Source organism: Ctenopharyngodon idella, chromosome 5 (genome assembly GCF_019924925.1).
Source record: "Ctenopharyngodon idella isolate HZGC_01 chromosome 5, HZGC01, whole genome shotgun sequence".
Lineage (NCBI taxonomy): Eukaryota > Metazoa > Chordata > Actinopteri > Cypriniformes > Xenocyprididae > Ctenopharyngodon > Ctenopharyngodon idella.
The window spans coordinates 25,830,949-25,848,560 of NC_067224.1; the positions used below are offsets into that span (position 1 = coordinate 25,830,949).

Genomic DNA, 17,612 nt, shown 5'->3' on the forward strand with positions numbered 1-17,612 from the left:
GACTACCACAGCTAATTTCTGGACATGGTTTGCATTTGAATGGAATATATAGTTTCTGAATCACTGTTTCTATTTACAAACAAATAAATGAGGGAAAACTAGAAGATTGTCTACTTTATTCATGTCAGCCAGATTTGAGAACATCAACACAGTTTCAATGTCAACCATTTAAACTTCAATGGCGGTGTAAGGTGGTTAAATCAGACTTTGACACGAGAAAAGAACAGTACTAACAGAAAAAGGTTAAACGTCCAATTCTCCAGATGACAGAGACTGATTCCCATGGTGAAATGTAAGATTTGAAGAACAACAAATGGTATAGAGGTTTGACAGATAAATGAGAGAAATGCTGAGCCTGAATCTCTGTTTTATGCTTTTAGATAAGAGGGATAAACAAGAAGTTTACTCAGCTACATTTCATTTTGACACATCAAATATGTGCAAATTAAGCTAGAGAATGTAAGGAGCATCCAAAGTCTGTGGAGTGATGGTGGACAGACAAGTAAGATGGCAAAGGATTTGTGTTTAGATTTTGTGTTTAGAGAAATTGAGTGATATCAGAACATATCACAGTCAAGAAAAAAGTTATAAAATTCAGTAAATAAAGTATATATATACAAATAAACAACTTTTTTACATTTTAAACTTTTATCAAAAAACTAAATCATGCACAGACGAGAAACAAACAGAAAAGCAATAACAGGATGTTTTTTTTTTTTTTCAGGTAAATAAATGAATGGTGAAAAACAATTTATTGTGTGAAATGGAGATATAGTTTTAAAAATAAAAATGCAATACAATATATAGCACAACAGGAAAAATATGACTTCTCAGTTTTATCTCTAATGCACACATGACACATTATGTGGTGCCATGAACCCACTCATCATGTGCAGTGGAACAACTAAAGAAGAACAACAACAAACAAACAACATAAATTTTTTTCTTTTTTATGTCAATAGTATACAGAAGAAAAAAAAAACTTGTTTCCCATACATACTGTATGTAAACATAAACTCATCCCACATTATATTGTGTAGTTTACACAGTTCCCAGTTGTATTTCTGCAGGTCTTGAGTGACAGTTACCACTCTAACCGTCAGAAATAAGTGAATCACACTAAACAACATGCATCAGCTTTTGTTCAACACTCTAAACAATCACACTGAGCAACTAAAAATTTGACATTTACCACTTACATCCTATGAACACTTTCAAGTAAAGGTGGCATTTTAATTTTTAAACATTTATAAAAAAAATATTTAACATAGCTATGCTAAGGCACTTTATAAAGTAAAAAATAAAAAAACAATACAACACCACTGCATGCATCTTTTATTGCCATTAAATAAAGCTGTTCCTCACAGTACTTACTCAAAGAAGAAGTAATGACCATATATATCCAGCAGGAGGCAGAATGGTGTTTCTACTGATATCAAAAGGATAATCAGTAAGTGCACATATGGATGAATCCCAATTGGCATACTTTTATTATGTCTAGTGTATGGAGCAAGTCAGGACGGTAATAAAAATTGCATGGGAAGGGGGGGTGATAATCTAGGAACCATAGTATGACAATTGGAAATCAGCCTAGAGTGTTGCATGTGCATCATTTATTCCCATATAACCTCTCAATGTCCTTTATATAATGATTTTTCAGCTCTTTTCTCTTTAGTTTGAAGGCGTCTGTCACCAGCCCTGTTTCTGGAGTCCAAACCTCAGAACTTAAACGAATCTTCTGTGGAACCTCAAACCTTTCCAGTTTATCTGTACACCAAACACACAAGTTTATATACAGTTTATAAACATAGACACACACACACAACATAAAAAACATAAACATAACACAAAAACATAAATGGCTTTGCCATTTCTCATAGTATCATCACACAAATCTCAGTAGTTTACAATAAACACTGTTTAAAAGTTAAATTGTGTAATTTCAGTGCTACTTAGTCACCAAACAGACATATTAAAGTCACCATGAAATCAAAATTGACCATTCTTTTTTTTTTTTTTTTTAATGGAATATTGCAGTGTCTATTATAAATGATTTATCTGTGAACATAATTATTTTTGTTTAATTAATGCGCCCTCTTTAAATCAAAATAACTTCCACTCCCTCTTGCAACAACATCTCTTCTTTGATGATGGCTGTGTCTGAAATCGCATACTTCCCTATTATATAGGAGGTGAAAAGCAGTATGTGACAAAAGTCCAAAATTCCAAATTCACAGTACTCATAAAAGAGTAGGCAAAAAGTACCCGGATGGCCTACTTCTTCCGGCGAGATCCTGAAGTGTGCATACGATGGACACTTTACTATCCCATGAGGCCAAGGGAGAGGATTTGTGAATGGTGGTGAAGCGACGCAACTGAGGCTGGTAGGTCATGTGATAATGACAACATGGCGAATGTAGTACGTCCAGATTACTACTACTCAAGTGAGAATGCGATTTCAGATACAGCTAATGTGTTTACTGTGCGAGGGCGGGACAACCTGTAACTCACATGAGATCACGGTACAAACCACAACGATCCAATCAATTTCCAATGGTCTCGCCCTGCATTTTTTTCTTGTTCAAGAAGCCGTTTCACTCAGATATACATCACAATAGAGAAGAAAAGACTATCGCAACTTCTGTTTCATGAAGACTTTAAGCTGGGATAGGTGAAAAAAACACTGAAAAAAATACACTTTCAACTTTAAATACACAAACAACAGCATATCTCTGCAGAATACCTAAAACAAACAACAAAACACTATTAAAAGGCTTAAAAAAATGAAAAATGTGCTTACTTTTTACTGCAATCTCTTTGATAACTTTTAGCACTTCATCCTCCATCATGGTGTGGTTACAAAGCTCCTCCCACTCGCTCTCTATCCCATTCTTTTTTGCCAGCTCAGTCAGTTGCTTCTGATTGGGCACCACAAAGCTGATCACGTAGTTCTGATCACTGATTGGAAATAGAACAGGACCATATTAGAACTGATCTGCTGGCATGTGTTCTGATGTGTGGATTTATTCTGCATTATAGTATCTTGCCTGAGCTTTTTCATAACAATTTTAGATTGTATAGATTCAGCTGAGAAGATTCAGCATGAGTTTTGTGGCTTTTAGTCCATGCTTATTAACTTTAAGGCAATAGCTATTAATAGTATAATACTATTAAAGGGTTAGTTCACCCAAAAATGAAAATTCTGTCATTAATTACACACCCTGATGTCGTTCCACACCCATAAGACCTTTGTTCATCTTCGGAACACAAATTAAGATATTTTAGATGAAATCCGAGAGCTCTCTGACTCCTCCATAGACAGCAATTTAATTACCACTTTCAAGGCCCAGAAAGGTACTAAAGACATTGTTAAAGCCCATGAGTCGGTGTTCTGACTTAAACACGGATGCGCTGCACTACGCTTACTATGTCAACTGACATGCAAGAGAAGAGAAGAGATTGTTGAATAAAGTCGTTATTTTTGTTTTGTTTTTGCACACAAAAAATTAAGGCTTTCATCAAAAATATCTTACATTTGTGTTCCATAGAAGAACGAAGGTCTTACAGGTTTTGAACGACATGAGGGTGAGTAATTAATGACAGAATTTAATTTTTTGGTGAACTAATCCTTTAATGTGTGGCCAATTGTGCAGCCCACCAATAACGTTCTAAAATTCAACAGTATGAACACCTACTACGACCAACAAATCTGTGAGATTTCCAGTGATAAACTTGCTGTCAGTTATTACCAAACTGTCAAGGCTAGCAGTAATAAGCTCCTCAATATGTCCCGCCCCATTTTCCAGTTACAACAGGAAACAAAACTGTGTTTTCATCAAACCATTCAATGGAATCTTATAGCCATGAACTGATCATAGCCCCTCTGGTTTAGATGAAAAACGTTAGCTAAATAGCACATGTAAATTTAGTTTTTATCCAGGTAAATCTATAGTTAGAGAATATTGTGTTGTGTGTAATTGTTTTGTGATCAGCTGGGATATAAAGTTCTGGTGTACCTGCTGGCATAGACGCAGATGTTATCAATGAGGGGGCTGTTTTTCAGGGCGGCTTCTATCTTCCCCAGAGACACATATTCACCTGCCTGCAGCTTTACCAGGTCCTTCTTACGATCTGAGAACAGGTAGTGGAGGATTGGCATGTAATGGTTGACGTAACTCAACAACAGACGTCTGTATGATGTAACTCTTCCCTGTAAGATGATTCAGATCTTACTCACCCACAATCTGCAGACAACCGTCTGGATGAACTTCCCCAACATCTCCGGTACAAAACCAGCGCTGCCCCACCTCGTCCACCCAGAAGTTGTCATTTTCTCCCTCCCCCTCACTTCCATAGTATCCTATGGCAACATTCGGTCCACCAATCAAAATCTCTCCTCGTGGGTGAGGCTTGTCCTGACTGGTGTATCCACCTAATGATGAAAGAGAGGTTGAAAGTTAGGAATGTAAAATGAACCCTCAATTGCAGTTGTTGTTTGCACGTGTGTGTGTGTGTGTCTCTTACCCTCAGGCCAGTCTCGCAGTTTTATTTCAGAGCAAATGAGAGGAGCTCCAACTCGTCCTGTACTATAATCAGTAACTGCAAACACAAAAACACAAGACTGAACATGTCGGCACAGGAATCCAGCCATTTTAACATGCAGGAAAAATGTCACACGTTGTATGAGTGAGTGTGCACTAACATTCTGAGATAGTTCCTGCTCCACAGGTCTCTGTAAGGCCGTAACCCACGGCGACGGGGCAGAAACACACGTTCATAAATCTCTGTGTGGAAGCAGACAGTGGAGCCCCTCCGCTCAACATCAGGCGTACACACCCTCCCAGCAGCAAATTCACATGCTTGAAAATCAACCTAACATACACAATAACATAAAAGACAGACAGTGAGAGTAAGAGAGAGTTTTTACTTCATTTTACTTTGCAATTTGTCTAAAAAATTTGCAGTGTTTACTCAATTTGGATGGTTGTTTATATATATATATATATATATATATAAATATATATATATATATATATATATATATGATGTATTTCTTTCACCCGTTAGCATGTTTTTAGGAAGCTATTAGTTACCATTTTGATTAGGCAAAATTTGCATGTATATATAGAAAACAGTACTGTAAACTGTAAAACTTTTAAAACTGCAAACTGTAAAAAATTTGATCATTTTTGTACCATTTATTAAATAGGATCTACTGAGTGAGAACAACAGAAAAAGTTTATTTTTAAAAAAGAAACGTATGCATGGATGAATTGTTCACAATAACATCTCTAACATGCATGTAGAACATAGATAGTGTGAATTTTCATTTCATGCCAACTTAAACATGCATTTTTTCTCCTAACAAAACTGTTTTTGTGATGTAAACCATGGATACATGGATAGACAGACAGACAGACAGACAGACAGACAGACAGATAGATAGATAGATAGATAGATAGATAGATAGATAGATAGATAGATAGATACCCCTTATCTGTTTAACTGACTCACATGTTACACACCGGAGAATCAGCTCCTCGTGACACCTGCTGTAGTTTATAGTTGTATCCCACTTTAAACAGAGTCCTCCTAATCACTGACATCTCTCTCAACTTTCCATTAACATTCTTGCAGATACGATCCATTATCTCCTACACACACACACACACACACACACACACACACACACACACACAAACAGATACATACAAACAAATATTGAGTAAAGAAAAGGGAACATAAATAAAACACTTAAAGAAAAGTAACATTTCAAACCTCACCGGTACTGCTGCTATCAGGGTGGGTTTGAGCACAGAACAATCTCCCTTACCGCCACTCTTTATTTTACTGGACTGCACAGACAAGAGCACAGAGAAGATGGTATAATAGAGGAAAAAAGAGAGAGAGTGTGTGTGTGTGTGTGTGTGTGTGTGTGTGTGTGTGTCCATGCGCATGTGTATGTGTGTGTTACCTGGTCCGTGAGTGTGTGTGGGGAGGAGTATCCGAGCCTGCAGCCATATGACACACAGGATATTTCTGCTGTCAGCTCCAGCACATGAGCCAATGGGAGATAAGCTATATATGAGTCCTGTGATCTGTATATACAAACAGCAATGTGATTACTGTTAACTAAAAGTAGAAGTACTAAAAATATATTTTTTAAATAAAATAAATCTGAAACAAAATAAATTATAAATATTAGATGAAAATTTTAAATAAAAAAAAATTTAATTAAAATTAAGAAATGTTGCTATTGCAACTAACTGGCATAAATAAGTGCAGTGCTTCCAAGGTTCTAGGTCTCATTGTTAGCTGACGCTGTACACGTGAGCAGCACGACGCATGCATGTGATGCTGACGCAGGAGCCGGCCAATAATGTGCGCAATCTGACGTAGAGCCCGGAAGCACTGCACTGTGTGTACAATGTAAACAGAGTAGGAGAATGACATGGGAAGAAATTGTTGAATAAAGTCATTATTTTTGTTTTCTTTTTGCACACAAAAAGTATTCTCATCACTTCATAAAATTAAAGGGATAGTTCACCCAAAAATGAAAATTTGATGTTTATCTGCTTACCCCCAGGGCATCCAAGATGAAAACGCGTTCTGATGACGGAAGTGATCTCTCGCGCTTATATTTCAATTTCAGTTCTTATATATTCCGTTGTCAGAGCGCGTTCAGACCTCACCAACCGGATGCGCAAGACAGTTGGACATAGTGGTGTACTAGAGGTGAAAAATGATATAAATACTGTTCGGTTTCTCGCACAAACCAATCGTTTTGTGTCTTAGGACATCAATGTGTCGTCACGAGCCGCAGGGTTTAATTTGGATTTGTCTGTGCATGTTTTTTTGACTCTTATAGATGGAGTTACCATTGACAAGCATTATACGACTGACAGATCGCAACGGTTGGAGGTAAAAATCATCATTTGTGTTCTACTGAAGAAACAAAGTCACCTACATCTTGGATGCCCTGGGGGTAAGCAGATAAACATCAAAATTTTCATTTTTGGGTGAACTATCTCTTTAAGGTTGAACCACTGTAGTCACATGGACTATTTTAACAATGTCTTTACTACCTTTCTGGGCCTTGAAAGTGGTAATTAAATTGCTGTCTATGGAGGAGTCAGAGAGCTCTTGGATTTCATCAAAAATATCTTAGGGTGCATTCACACTTGTCATGTTTGGTTCGATTAAAACGAACCCTGGTGCAATTGCTCTGTTAGTGCGGTTCATTTGAACATACAGTGGGTACGGAAAGTATTCAGACCCCCTTAAATTTTTCACTCTTTGTTATATTGCAGCCATTTGCTAAAATCATTTAAGTTAATTTTTTTTCCTCATTAATGTACACACAGCACCCCATATTGACAGAAAAACACAAAATTGTTGACATTTTTGCAGATTTATTAAAAAAGAAAAACTGAAATATCACATGGTCCTAAGTATTCAGACCCTTTGCTCAGTATTTAGTAGAAGCACCCTTTTGATCTAATACAGCCATGAGTCTTTTTGGGAAAGACGCAACAAGTTTTTCACACCTGATTTGGGGATCCTCTGCCATTCCTCCTTGCAGATCCTCTCCAGTTCTGTCAGGTTGGATGGTAAACATTGGTGGACAGCCATTTTTAGGTCTCTCCAGAGAGGCTCAATTGGGTTTAAGTCAGGGCTCTGGCTGGGCCATTCAAGAACAGTCACGGAGTTGTTGTGAATCCACTCCTTCATTATTTTAGCTGTGTGCTTAGGGTCATTGTCTTGTTGGAAGGTAAACCTTCGGCCCAGTCTGAGGTCCTGAGCACTCTGGAGAAGGTTTTCGTCCAGGATATCCCTGTACTTGGCCGCATTCATCTTTCCCTCGATTGCAACCAGTCGTCCTGTCCCTGCAGCTGAAAAACACCCCCACAGCATGATGCTGCCACCACCATGCTTCACTGTTGGGACTGTATTGGACAGGTGATGAGCAGTGCCTGGTTTTCTCCACACATACCGCTTAGAATTAAGGCCAAAAAGTTCTATCTTGGTCTCATCAGACCAGAGAATCTTATTTCTCACCATCTTTAGCAAACTCCATGCGGGCTTTCATGTGTCTTGCACTGAGGAGAGGCTTCCGTCGGGCCACTCTGCCATAAAGCCCCGACTGGTGGAGGGCTGCAGTGATGGTTGACTTTCTACAACTTTCTTCCATCTCCCGACTGCATCTCTGGAGCTCAGCCACAATGATCTTTGGGTTCTTCTTTACCTCTCTCACCAAGGCTCTTCTCCCCCGATAGCTCAGTTTGGCCGGACGGCCAGTTCTAGGAAGGGTTCTGGTCGTCCCAAACATCTTCCATTTAAGGATTATGGAGGCCACTGTGCTCTTAGGAACCTTAAGTACAGCAGAAATTTTTTTGTAACCTTGGCCAGATCTGTGCCTTGCCACAATTCTGCCTCTGAGCCCTTCAGGCAGTTCCTTTGACCTCATGATTCTCATTTGCTCTGACATGCACTGTGAGCTGTAAGGTCTTATATAGACAGGTGTGTGGCTTTCCTAATCAAGTCCAATCAGTATAGTCAAACACAGCTGGACTCAAATGAAGGTGTAGAACCATCTCAAGGATGATCAGAAGAAATGGACAGCACCTGAGTTAAATATATGAGTGTCACAGCAAAGGGTCTGAATACTTAGGACCATGTGATATTTCAGTTTTTCTTTTTTAATAAATCTGCAAAAATGTCAACAATTCTGTGTTTTTCTGTCAATATGGGGTGCTGTGTGTACATTAATGAGGAAAAAAAAAAGAACTTAAATGATTTTAGCAAATGGCTGCAATATAACAAAGAGTGAAAAATTTAAGGGGGTCTGAATACTTTCCGTACCCACTGTATGTGAATGCTGCCATCCCAACCCTGGTGCGCACCAAACAAGAGGACCGAGACCGCTGAAAAGATGGGTCTCGGTCCGCTTCCAAACGAACTCTGGTGCGGTTCGAATGATATATGAACGCAACACAGACCAAAGACAAGTAATCAAACCAAAAACAGGAAGATGATACCCTAAAAATGACAGAATCCTCACGCATATCGGTTTTTCGTCATAGTCGCGAGTTTGCCCATGACAGGCATCAGACAGGCATCAGACAGGCATCAGACGCGCGTCTCCCACGCAGCAGATCGTTTGTGTGTGTGACGGATGGATTCCCACCACTGTTTTGACTCCTCTATACATTTTATAAGCTCTTCACGGGTTCCCATCTGGCCAAAATACCATCATATGCAGGCTACACACACACACACAACAAGCGCATTTACCTCAGTACACAGCATTGTTTTGGATGTTCGGTAAGTTCCGTCTCAAAATAGGCAATACGTCATAAAATCCGACCAGTCAGGTTGTGAACGTATCCCTATGCCTTTAGGTTCGGTATCTTTTGGTTCGGTAATAAAACTTCCAATCTGAACGCTAATCGGACCAGGACTAAATGTTTCTTTTCTTCTTTGGTCCGGACCAAACGAACCAAACGAACCGAACTACAAGTGTGAACGCACCCTTAATTTGTGTTCCGAAGATGAACAGAGGTCTTACTGTTTGGAACGACATGAGGGTGAGTAATTAATGACAGAATTTTCATTTTTGGGTGAACTAACCCTTTAAGCTGGAAGTAATTTGTCTGTCTGTAGTATATAGAAAAACATGCAGTGAAATGGTGTTGGTGTTACTGTTCCTCACCCCAGGCCTGGGATCCGCTGGCACTGACCCGTCATTCCTGCAATTAGATTACTGTGTTGCATCTTCACCCCTTTAGGCTGCCCGGTAGACCCACTGGTATACATAACCACTGCGAGATCAGACGCAGTCGGCCTCTCATACTTTTCACTTACTAAGAGAGAGACACAAAGAGAGAGTGTATCAGCTTGTTAAACAGTTCAGTTTGGTTGCATAAGTAATTGTTTTGCATGTTGCTCACAGTTCTCTGGCTTTGCCCCAAGCTCCATTACTTCGTCCATGCTGTGAATGGTGAGAGACTGTGGGTAATCAGCCTGACATACTTCACCACTGCCTGCATAGATAACATGCTGCAAACCTGAGACTGCACTCAAAATGTTCTGAAACAGAGGAAGAGAAATATAAAGTTAGTCAGATCACAGATAAGCACAGACACGCATGCATGTCTGTGAGTTTGTGTACCTTCAGTTTGCTCTGCAACAGTTCTATGCTGGTGATGAGATGAGTGGCTCCACACTGATTCAGCCCAAAAGCTACAGCATCTTCACCCAGAGTTGCATACAGTGTAACCACTGCAAACACACAAATAAACAGTTGTCTTCATAAGTTGTGCTCATCCTTTGCAGAATCTGCAAGACGAGCATTAAAAAATGAAAAATTAAAAGTAAAAATAAAATATCCTAAATTAAATTTACACAAATTATTCTGTAAATGAAATGTAATTTCAGTTATTATTTTACAGGCTATTTACTTTACGCAATGCTGATGTTGTTAACATTAACAATTTGAGAACAAAGTATAACAGTAATTATAATTTGCACGGTTTGGCATGATCCGAGCTAAGCGATCGTTAGATTTAATCACCACTGGCAGCTCGATTTATTGTAATGCTTTTTTCCTCAGTTGGTCAGAACAAAAGTGGCAGACATTAGTTACTTGTTCAGATGACATTTTCCGGTGAAAATTCTTATTTTGGTCATTCTTCCAAGACGTAGAATTTGTGTTTCCGAAGTACAGTATCCACACTTTGCTGTGACTGACAGCAAAGATTAGATTCATCAGCACGGAGTCGTGCCGATGCACAAAGCACATAACAATAATAATTCCGCATATAACTGCAATTGAAGGGTTCAAACAGAGATGGCGACAAAGAGACAAAACTTTTGGACTGCAGCTTTAAAGAGATAGTTCACCCAAAAATGAAAATTTGATGTTTATCTGCTTACCCCCAGGGCATCCAAGATATAGGTGACTTTGTTTCTTCAGTAGAACACAAATGATGATTTTTAACTCCAACCTTTGCGGTCTGTCAGTCATATAATGCATTGAAACGGTAACACCATCTATGAGAATAAAAAAAAACATGCACAAACAAATCCAAATTAAACCCTGCGGCTCGTGACAACACATTGATGTCCTAAGACACGAAACGATCGGTTTGTGCGAGAAACCGAACAGTATTTATATAATTTTTTACCTCTAATACACCACTATGTCCAACTGTCTTGCGCATCCAGTTGGTGAGGTCTGAACGCGCTCTGACAACGGAAGTGATGTCTCGCACTCATTGAAGTATAAGCGCGAGAGATCACTTCCGTTGTCAGAGCGCGTTCAGACCTCACCAACCAGTTGGACATAGTGGTGTATTAGAGGTAAAAAATTATATAAATACTGTTCGGTTTCTCGCACAAACCGATTGTTTCGTGTCTTAGGACATCAATGTGTTGTCACGAGCCGCAGGGTTTAATTTGGATTTGTTTGTGCATGTTTTTTTTATTCTCATAGATGGTGTTACCGTTTCAATGCATTATATGACTGACAGACCGCAACGGTTGGAGTTAAAAATCATCATTTGTGTTCTACTGAAGAAACAAAGTCACCTACATCTTGGATGCCCTGGGGGTAAGCAGATAAACATCAAATTTTCATTTTTGGGTGAACTATCCCTTTAAATATACATGGAGTTAACACTGAGTAATGTGTATTTTAGACCAAATATTACCATTTACTTTGTCTATTTTTTTCTCAGCAAAAATAGTTCCAAACAAAGTCAAGGAACAATTAACTGTTGCATATCCAAGCAACAAAATGAATAAATGAATGAATCAGTGTTGTTAAAACAAATTGGTTGAATGAATGATTCAGTGGCTCACTGATAAAACCACCTTGTTTCAGTCCTGAATGAATCAAATCCATTGAGATAGTGATTGAATGACTCACTTATAAAAACAGTCACCTACACCATCTACTGACATATCAATGTAACCTGTAGAAAGATTGAGTCACTGAAAACTCCTCATCTCTAATATCCACTTTAACATGAGTTGGTTTTGTACAGATAAAAAACTAGAAGCAGCTGATTACAGCCTAGCAGATTTGAGTTAAAAAAAAATGGCCGTAGCTGCTGTCAAGAAAAGGTGCATAATACAGACTGACAATCTGCAAAAATGAGCAAAACGAGCAAAAAAGGTACAGTGATAAAAACAGTGAAAAGTCAAAAGCCAATCAAATTCATGGACCAGAAGTTATATAAACTCAAACTTCTTCTGAGGACAACAAAACGTATAATGAAATCATATGATTTTGGTTTTAAACTTTTATAGAGGAAGTGTTTTGATTGTATTACATGGGTAGTTGCGTCTGAAGCAGGCCTGCGCTGTGATCATCCATTCTGCCCGTGTCTCACAGAAGATGGCAATGGTATTTCGTGGCCGTTGACCCAAAGCTGCCAGACCACTGCCAAAAGATTCCACTGTTTGGCTGACTTCTTCATAGGTCATCCAGCTGTATTCTCCTAGGACCAACTACAAACAAAAACACAAATAAGTTTCTATATCAACTGTTGTTAACATCTTGGACTGTGATCAGCTGATACAACTGAACTGATACTGAAACAGAAATAAATAAACCATTGGATGAACTTGCCTTCTTAAAGAGCTTCCCATTGGCTTGTTTTTCTTCTTCTTCACTAAGGACCTCTCTGGTGCCCAGACAGGGTGCCTGACTGAATCTCTTCACAGCATGAAGGAAAAGTTTGTCCAGCGTGTCTATGCCCTCAAAATTTTGTGTAGCGAGAGCATCTGCACTTTCTACCGCTCGATACGGCCCTTCTGGACATCCACTTATACTCCGCGCTCTTTCACACTGAGGCAACATGACCTGCACACAACATACACAGACCAACATATTTCCATAAGAACATCATAACAATAACACATGATAAGAAACTTCAGTTGTCTCTTTGTATCCTACACCCAGAATTAGACCAGAAACCCCTCTGGGAGATTCAGGAGACACAGAAAAACAGTTTGGCATCCATTAGACTTGAATGATAAGATGAGGTTGTTAAATGAAGAGGAGGGGAAAAGAAGAAAAGTAAGATTTAGACGCATGAGCGTGTGAATGAATGGCTGATTTAGGAAGTACTTCACCACAAACCTACCACTAACATTCAAGCAACACTCAGGAAACATCAAGAAACATCCGTGTTTGTGGTCGACCACAGTATACTAAAAGACTAAATATTTATTCTGTGCAACACGCATACACACACCCACATACAAAGACATAAGATCAAACTAAAGTGGATGTGTAGGCTGTTTTCCTGGCACAATTATCGAGGATTTTCTTTAGGCTTATATTAATAAAACTTTTTTAAAAAAAGCAAGTTTAATCTTGATTTGAACTAATGTTAAAACTGAATAAACCACCAAAACCTGTTTCAGAAGCTTCTCTTGAATTGTATATTGCAGATCTGCTGCTCGCAAAGGAAGAGATCATATCAACATGCACAAACACACATGCTCCACCAGCAAGAGTTACAGCAACACTACTTTTTCCAAACTGATGACATCACAGTTTGAAGGGATTTGAGCAGCGTGTTCAGGAAGTCATATGACCCACTTAAACATCTGGAAAAACTGTCCAAGAAGTTAACTGTCAAAAACACATCATGCATGGAGATATCACCTTAATCTGGCATGATGCAAAAGATGCAGCCCTCTGAATCAGATAAGCACTTTATTGGTTCAGTGGTGGTTTGGTCATGTAAATGAATACTATATTCAGTTGCATAAAGGTTTGCAATAAATTGTTGAAAAGGGAAAGCAAAGAACTTTGTTACAAATGTATATTTCAAATAAATGCTGTTCTTTTGAATTTTCTTTTCATCAAAGAATCCTCAAAAAAATGCATCATGGTTTCCACTGTTCTCAACATTGATAATAATAATAATAATAATAATAATAAGAAGAAATGTTTCTTGAGCACCAAATCAGCATATTAGAATGATTTCTGAAGGATCATATGACACTGAAGTGTGGAGTAATGATGCTGAAAATTCAGCTTTGCTATAACAGGAATAAATTACATCTTAAAATAAAATGAAATTGAAAAGTTACTTCAAATTGTAATAATATTAATTCACAATATTAATTTGTTCTATTGTATTTTTAATCAAATAAATTCACCATTGGTGAACATAAGAGACTTCGTTAAAAAAGGACAGCCGTCAGCCGTGACTTATTCACGATACAGCACTAGCCTCTCGTACCTTTTGCTTACTTAACGGTTACCACACAATACAAATATTAAATCCAAAAATACATATCAATGCAACTTTCATGAATAAAAGCCTTCCTTCCGCCAGAAAAAATAGTCCCTGACTGTGAACAGCAACAGAAGTTACATTATTATGTCATTAGATGGCAGCAAAGATTGTCTTTATGAGTGTGTCAGTCAGTAGTGAAGACTTTTACATTGAAAAGACTGAATTGTTGTGAACACGGAACAAGACTAGGGATGGGTGATACCACTTATTTTGTTTTCGATACGATACCGATACTTTCAAAGCCAATATCGCCGATATCGATACCGATACGATACCTCTAATATGAACTTATAGATTTGAACATTTATTCAATTATTGAATTACTAAGAGTAAAATGGGTTATGATACCCTACTTAACATTATATTTGAAAGCCATTTTAACATTCAATATGCCTTAATTGCAGTTTATTAGATTATATTTTTGTTTACACATGGTTAAAATGTTTACTTGGTAAACCATGGAAAATCTACAAATAACCCTACTATATGCCTAGCTGAACTATGTTCACTGTAGTAATGGTTCATTTTCATAAGGGACTGCAAGTGACAGGCTGTTGCACCCATAAAATGAAACATTTGTATTCCTACAGAACATCAACATGAACTTGTAACGTTCAATTTAAATAAATGTAATTGCACAAACTATGTAGGCTATTATTTAATTTTGTTTATTGTGAAATAACTAATAATAATAATATTATATTTTTCTGTCTTCTGTTAAGCATTGTTCTGGGCTGCGTTTCCCAAAAGCATCAATGGTTTCTTGTGATACTAATGGCAGCCCAATGTAGTGTCGGCAGTAAGCGAACGCTCTCTGAGATTGATTGGTTCTGACTTACAGCATTTGCGTGTTCAGATGAGCAGGAAAACACTTCTACTATAAATTATTTGTACAATTCAATGCATATTGTATGCATTAATTTGTTAAATATAATAACTGGTAAAAAAAAAAAATCACACCTTAGTATCGATATTTTAATTTGAGTATCGATACTTTCAATACTCAACATCAGTATCGATATATCAATACTTCATATCGATCTGCCCATCCCTAAACAAGACACAACTGACAAATGCTTTGACTAGCGCTGTCAGTCACGGGAAAACCTCTTAACTGTTAAAAGGACAAGATAATACATCGGACATTTAAAGTGATTTTTTATTATGAACATAGGACTGACCTGAAGGAAAATGCTAAATCTGAATGCAGGTAATAAACTCGGTCACTCAATCTCTTTCTTACAATACTCTTCTGCATAATACAGTAAGCTTCAATGAACAATATCAATTGAGAACATACAGTTTATGTTGCTAAGGGTGGTTGCTAAGGGTGTTGAGTAGTGATACACAGAACCATTGGGTGAAGTGGTCATAGTCGTGTTTTATCATGAATAAAACACAGCTATTGACCAATCAGAATCCAGGACAGGAACTAACTGTTTATATATATATATATATATATATATATAAATATATATATAATATATATTTAGCAAAATACAAAAACAGTTTCTGTGATACTAGAGGAATTACATGATTATAAAATTAAAATAATTTCTTTTTCTAATCAATAAACGACAAACTACAACTACAAAATGAAAGTAAAATATATAATACATTGTTACTTTTGAACCAATCAACAAAAAAAGGTTAAAGTTTAAAAAGGACAAGGACTTAATACACTAAGACTATTTAATCCAATATGAAAAAAAGAAATGAAATCTTCCATCAAACAAAAAAGTATAACCTGTCTATTACACATCCATGAATGTTTCTGAACCACATATTCAGATAAATTCTCACATACAGAAAAATCTTTATCTACATTAATATCTAGAATTGTGTTGACATGAGCGTAAACACCTCATGTCTGCTCCCCATTTAAACACTCCAAAGAAACATCATCACTGCCGATAAACAGCATAACATTATTACTATAAACAACTGAAAAAGAAAGCCATCTTCATTCAGACAAACATGAAACTCAAGGCAAAAGAATTGTAAATGTACAGGAAGCTGAAATCTTACCTACAAATAAACACTGTGCACAGCAGCTCTTTTCCTTCTTCAGACAGACGGCCAACTGCAACAGGAGGTACGGGCTTCCCTTTTTTCTCTCTCTCTCTGTATCTCTCTTGGCTGATTGGATGTCTTTTGTAAAGTCACTGTTCCAGTAAACCTCATTTTGAGCCCACCCGCTGGCTTCAGCCAATCAGAAGACAGATCTGAGGAGGAAGTTCTGAGGTTACGTCTGAGTTTTGAGAGGGAATTTCAGGAGGTGGTTCCTTTGCACACATAGTCTTGACACACAGTTTTTCCTTTAGCTCACTTACACAATCACACACGTCAGAGCTCAGACCTTTCTCAAACTTTGAAGAACACATAGTTCTATTAGTCAAACACCCACTCAGCTGATGCACATTTACTGTTGTGTTAAAAAAAACATGAATAATCACCAAAGACTTTGGGTATTTGGTTATGGTTCACACAGCTGCCAACTCAGAACAGGTCTGACCTGGAAATGTGCCTCAGGTGTAGCGGTTCATTAACTTTGACCATATAAATACATAACTGACTGATGCTTGTGGGCTTCTAACGTCCTCACCCTGCCCACAACAAGCCATCCTCTAGTTTTAACTTGGTTATTGACCGTTTGTTTGCTATCTGGACATCTAAACGCATCCTTCTGGGATGGTTTTCTTCCCAAGCAAACGGTTGGGACTACTAATATTAGACAAACCGTCCATACAGAAGCACAGATCTATGTTATTCTATGTATAGCCTTTCAAAGAATTAAGGCCAAAAAGAAGTGAATGGGTTGCCTCTTTCAGCCTTGGTTTCTCACAGGGTATATTTGTAACATTAAGCGAGTTTATCTATGAAACTGTTGCCATCTTGCTCACTGGGGGGTTTAGGCATGTTACTTTGTATGGCTGCTTTGAGACATTTACCATTGTTAAAAGTCCTAAATAAATAAAACTGAATTGAATGGAGAGAATAACACATGATGAGAACTAAAGCTCAAATTACAGACAGAGCAGAATAGAAAGCCCTTGTGAATGAATGCAGGTCAGGTTGGACTCTGTGGCCGTTTGGTTTTGTCAGATCTGCTCTACTGATTCAAAGCGGCTCTGCTTCAGTAACTCAAAAAAAAAAAAAAAAAAAGTAAAAAAAGCAATAAAAGTGGGGAAACATATGAACATAAAGGGTTATTAATATTATGATATGAATGTAATCAGGTCATTCTGACTGAAAATAAAAATATGTAGATAAAGATAACAGGCACGTATTCAC

The 17,612-nt window shown here is 37.7% G+C and overlaps 1 protein-coding gene across 3 annotated transcripts; it reads right to left on the reverse strand.

Annotated features, from left to right (window-relative positions):
* Window positions 1–99: 99 nt before the first annotated feature.
* On the reverse strand, window positions 100–16,508 carry acsl4b (acyl-CoA synthetase long chain family member 4b). 3 transcript variants are annotated; one of them, XM_051895361.1, is made up of 15 exons: window positions 16,347–16,508; window positions 12,635–12,868; window positions 12,336–12,513; window positions 10,172–10,281; window positions 9,951–10,089; window positions 9,713–9,863; window positions 5,975–6,098; window positions 5,784–5,855; window positions 5,515–5,654; window positions 4,703–4,872; window positions 4,525–4,599; window positions 4,238–4,432; window positions 4,017–4,131; window positions 2,801–2,958; window positions 100–1,767 (listed from the first exon to the last, which is right to left on the reverse strand). In XM_051895361.1, the coding sequence occupies exons 2-15, from the start codon at window positions 12,863–12,865 to the stop codon at window positions 1,610–1,612; spliced, it is 2,016 nt and encodes a 671-aa protein (XP_051751321.1). In that variant the 5' UTR covers window positions 12,866–12,868; window positions 16,347–16,508; the 3' UTR covers window positions 100–1,609. The 3 variants fall into 3 exon arrangements, with proteins under 3 accessions (XP_051751321.1, XP_051751322.1, XP_051751323.1); XM_051895362.1 differs by having other exon boundaries at window positions 16,351–16,491; XM_051895363.1 differs by lacking the exon at window positions 100–1,767 and adding an exon at window positions 2,003–2,683.
* Between the last annotated feature and the right edge of the window lie 1,104 nt (window positions 16,509–17,612).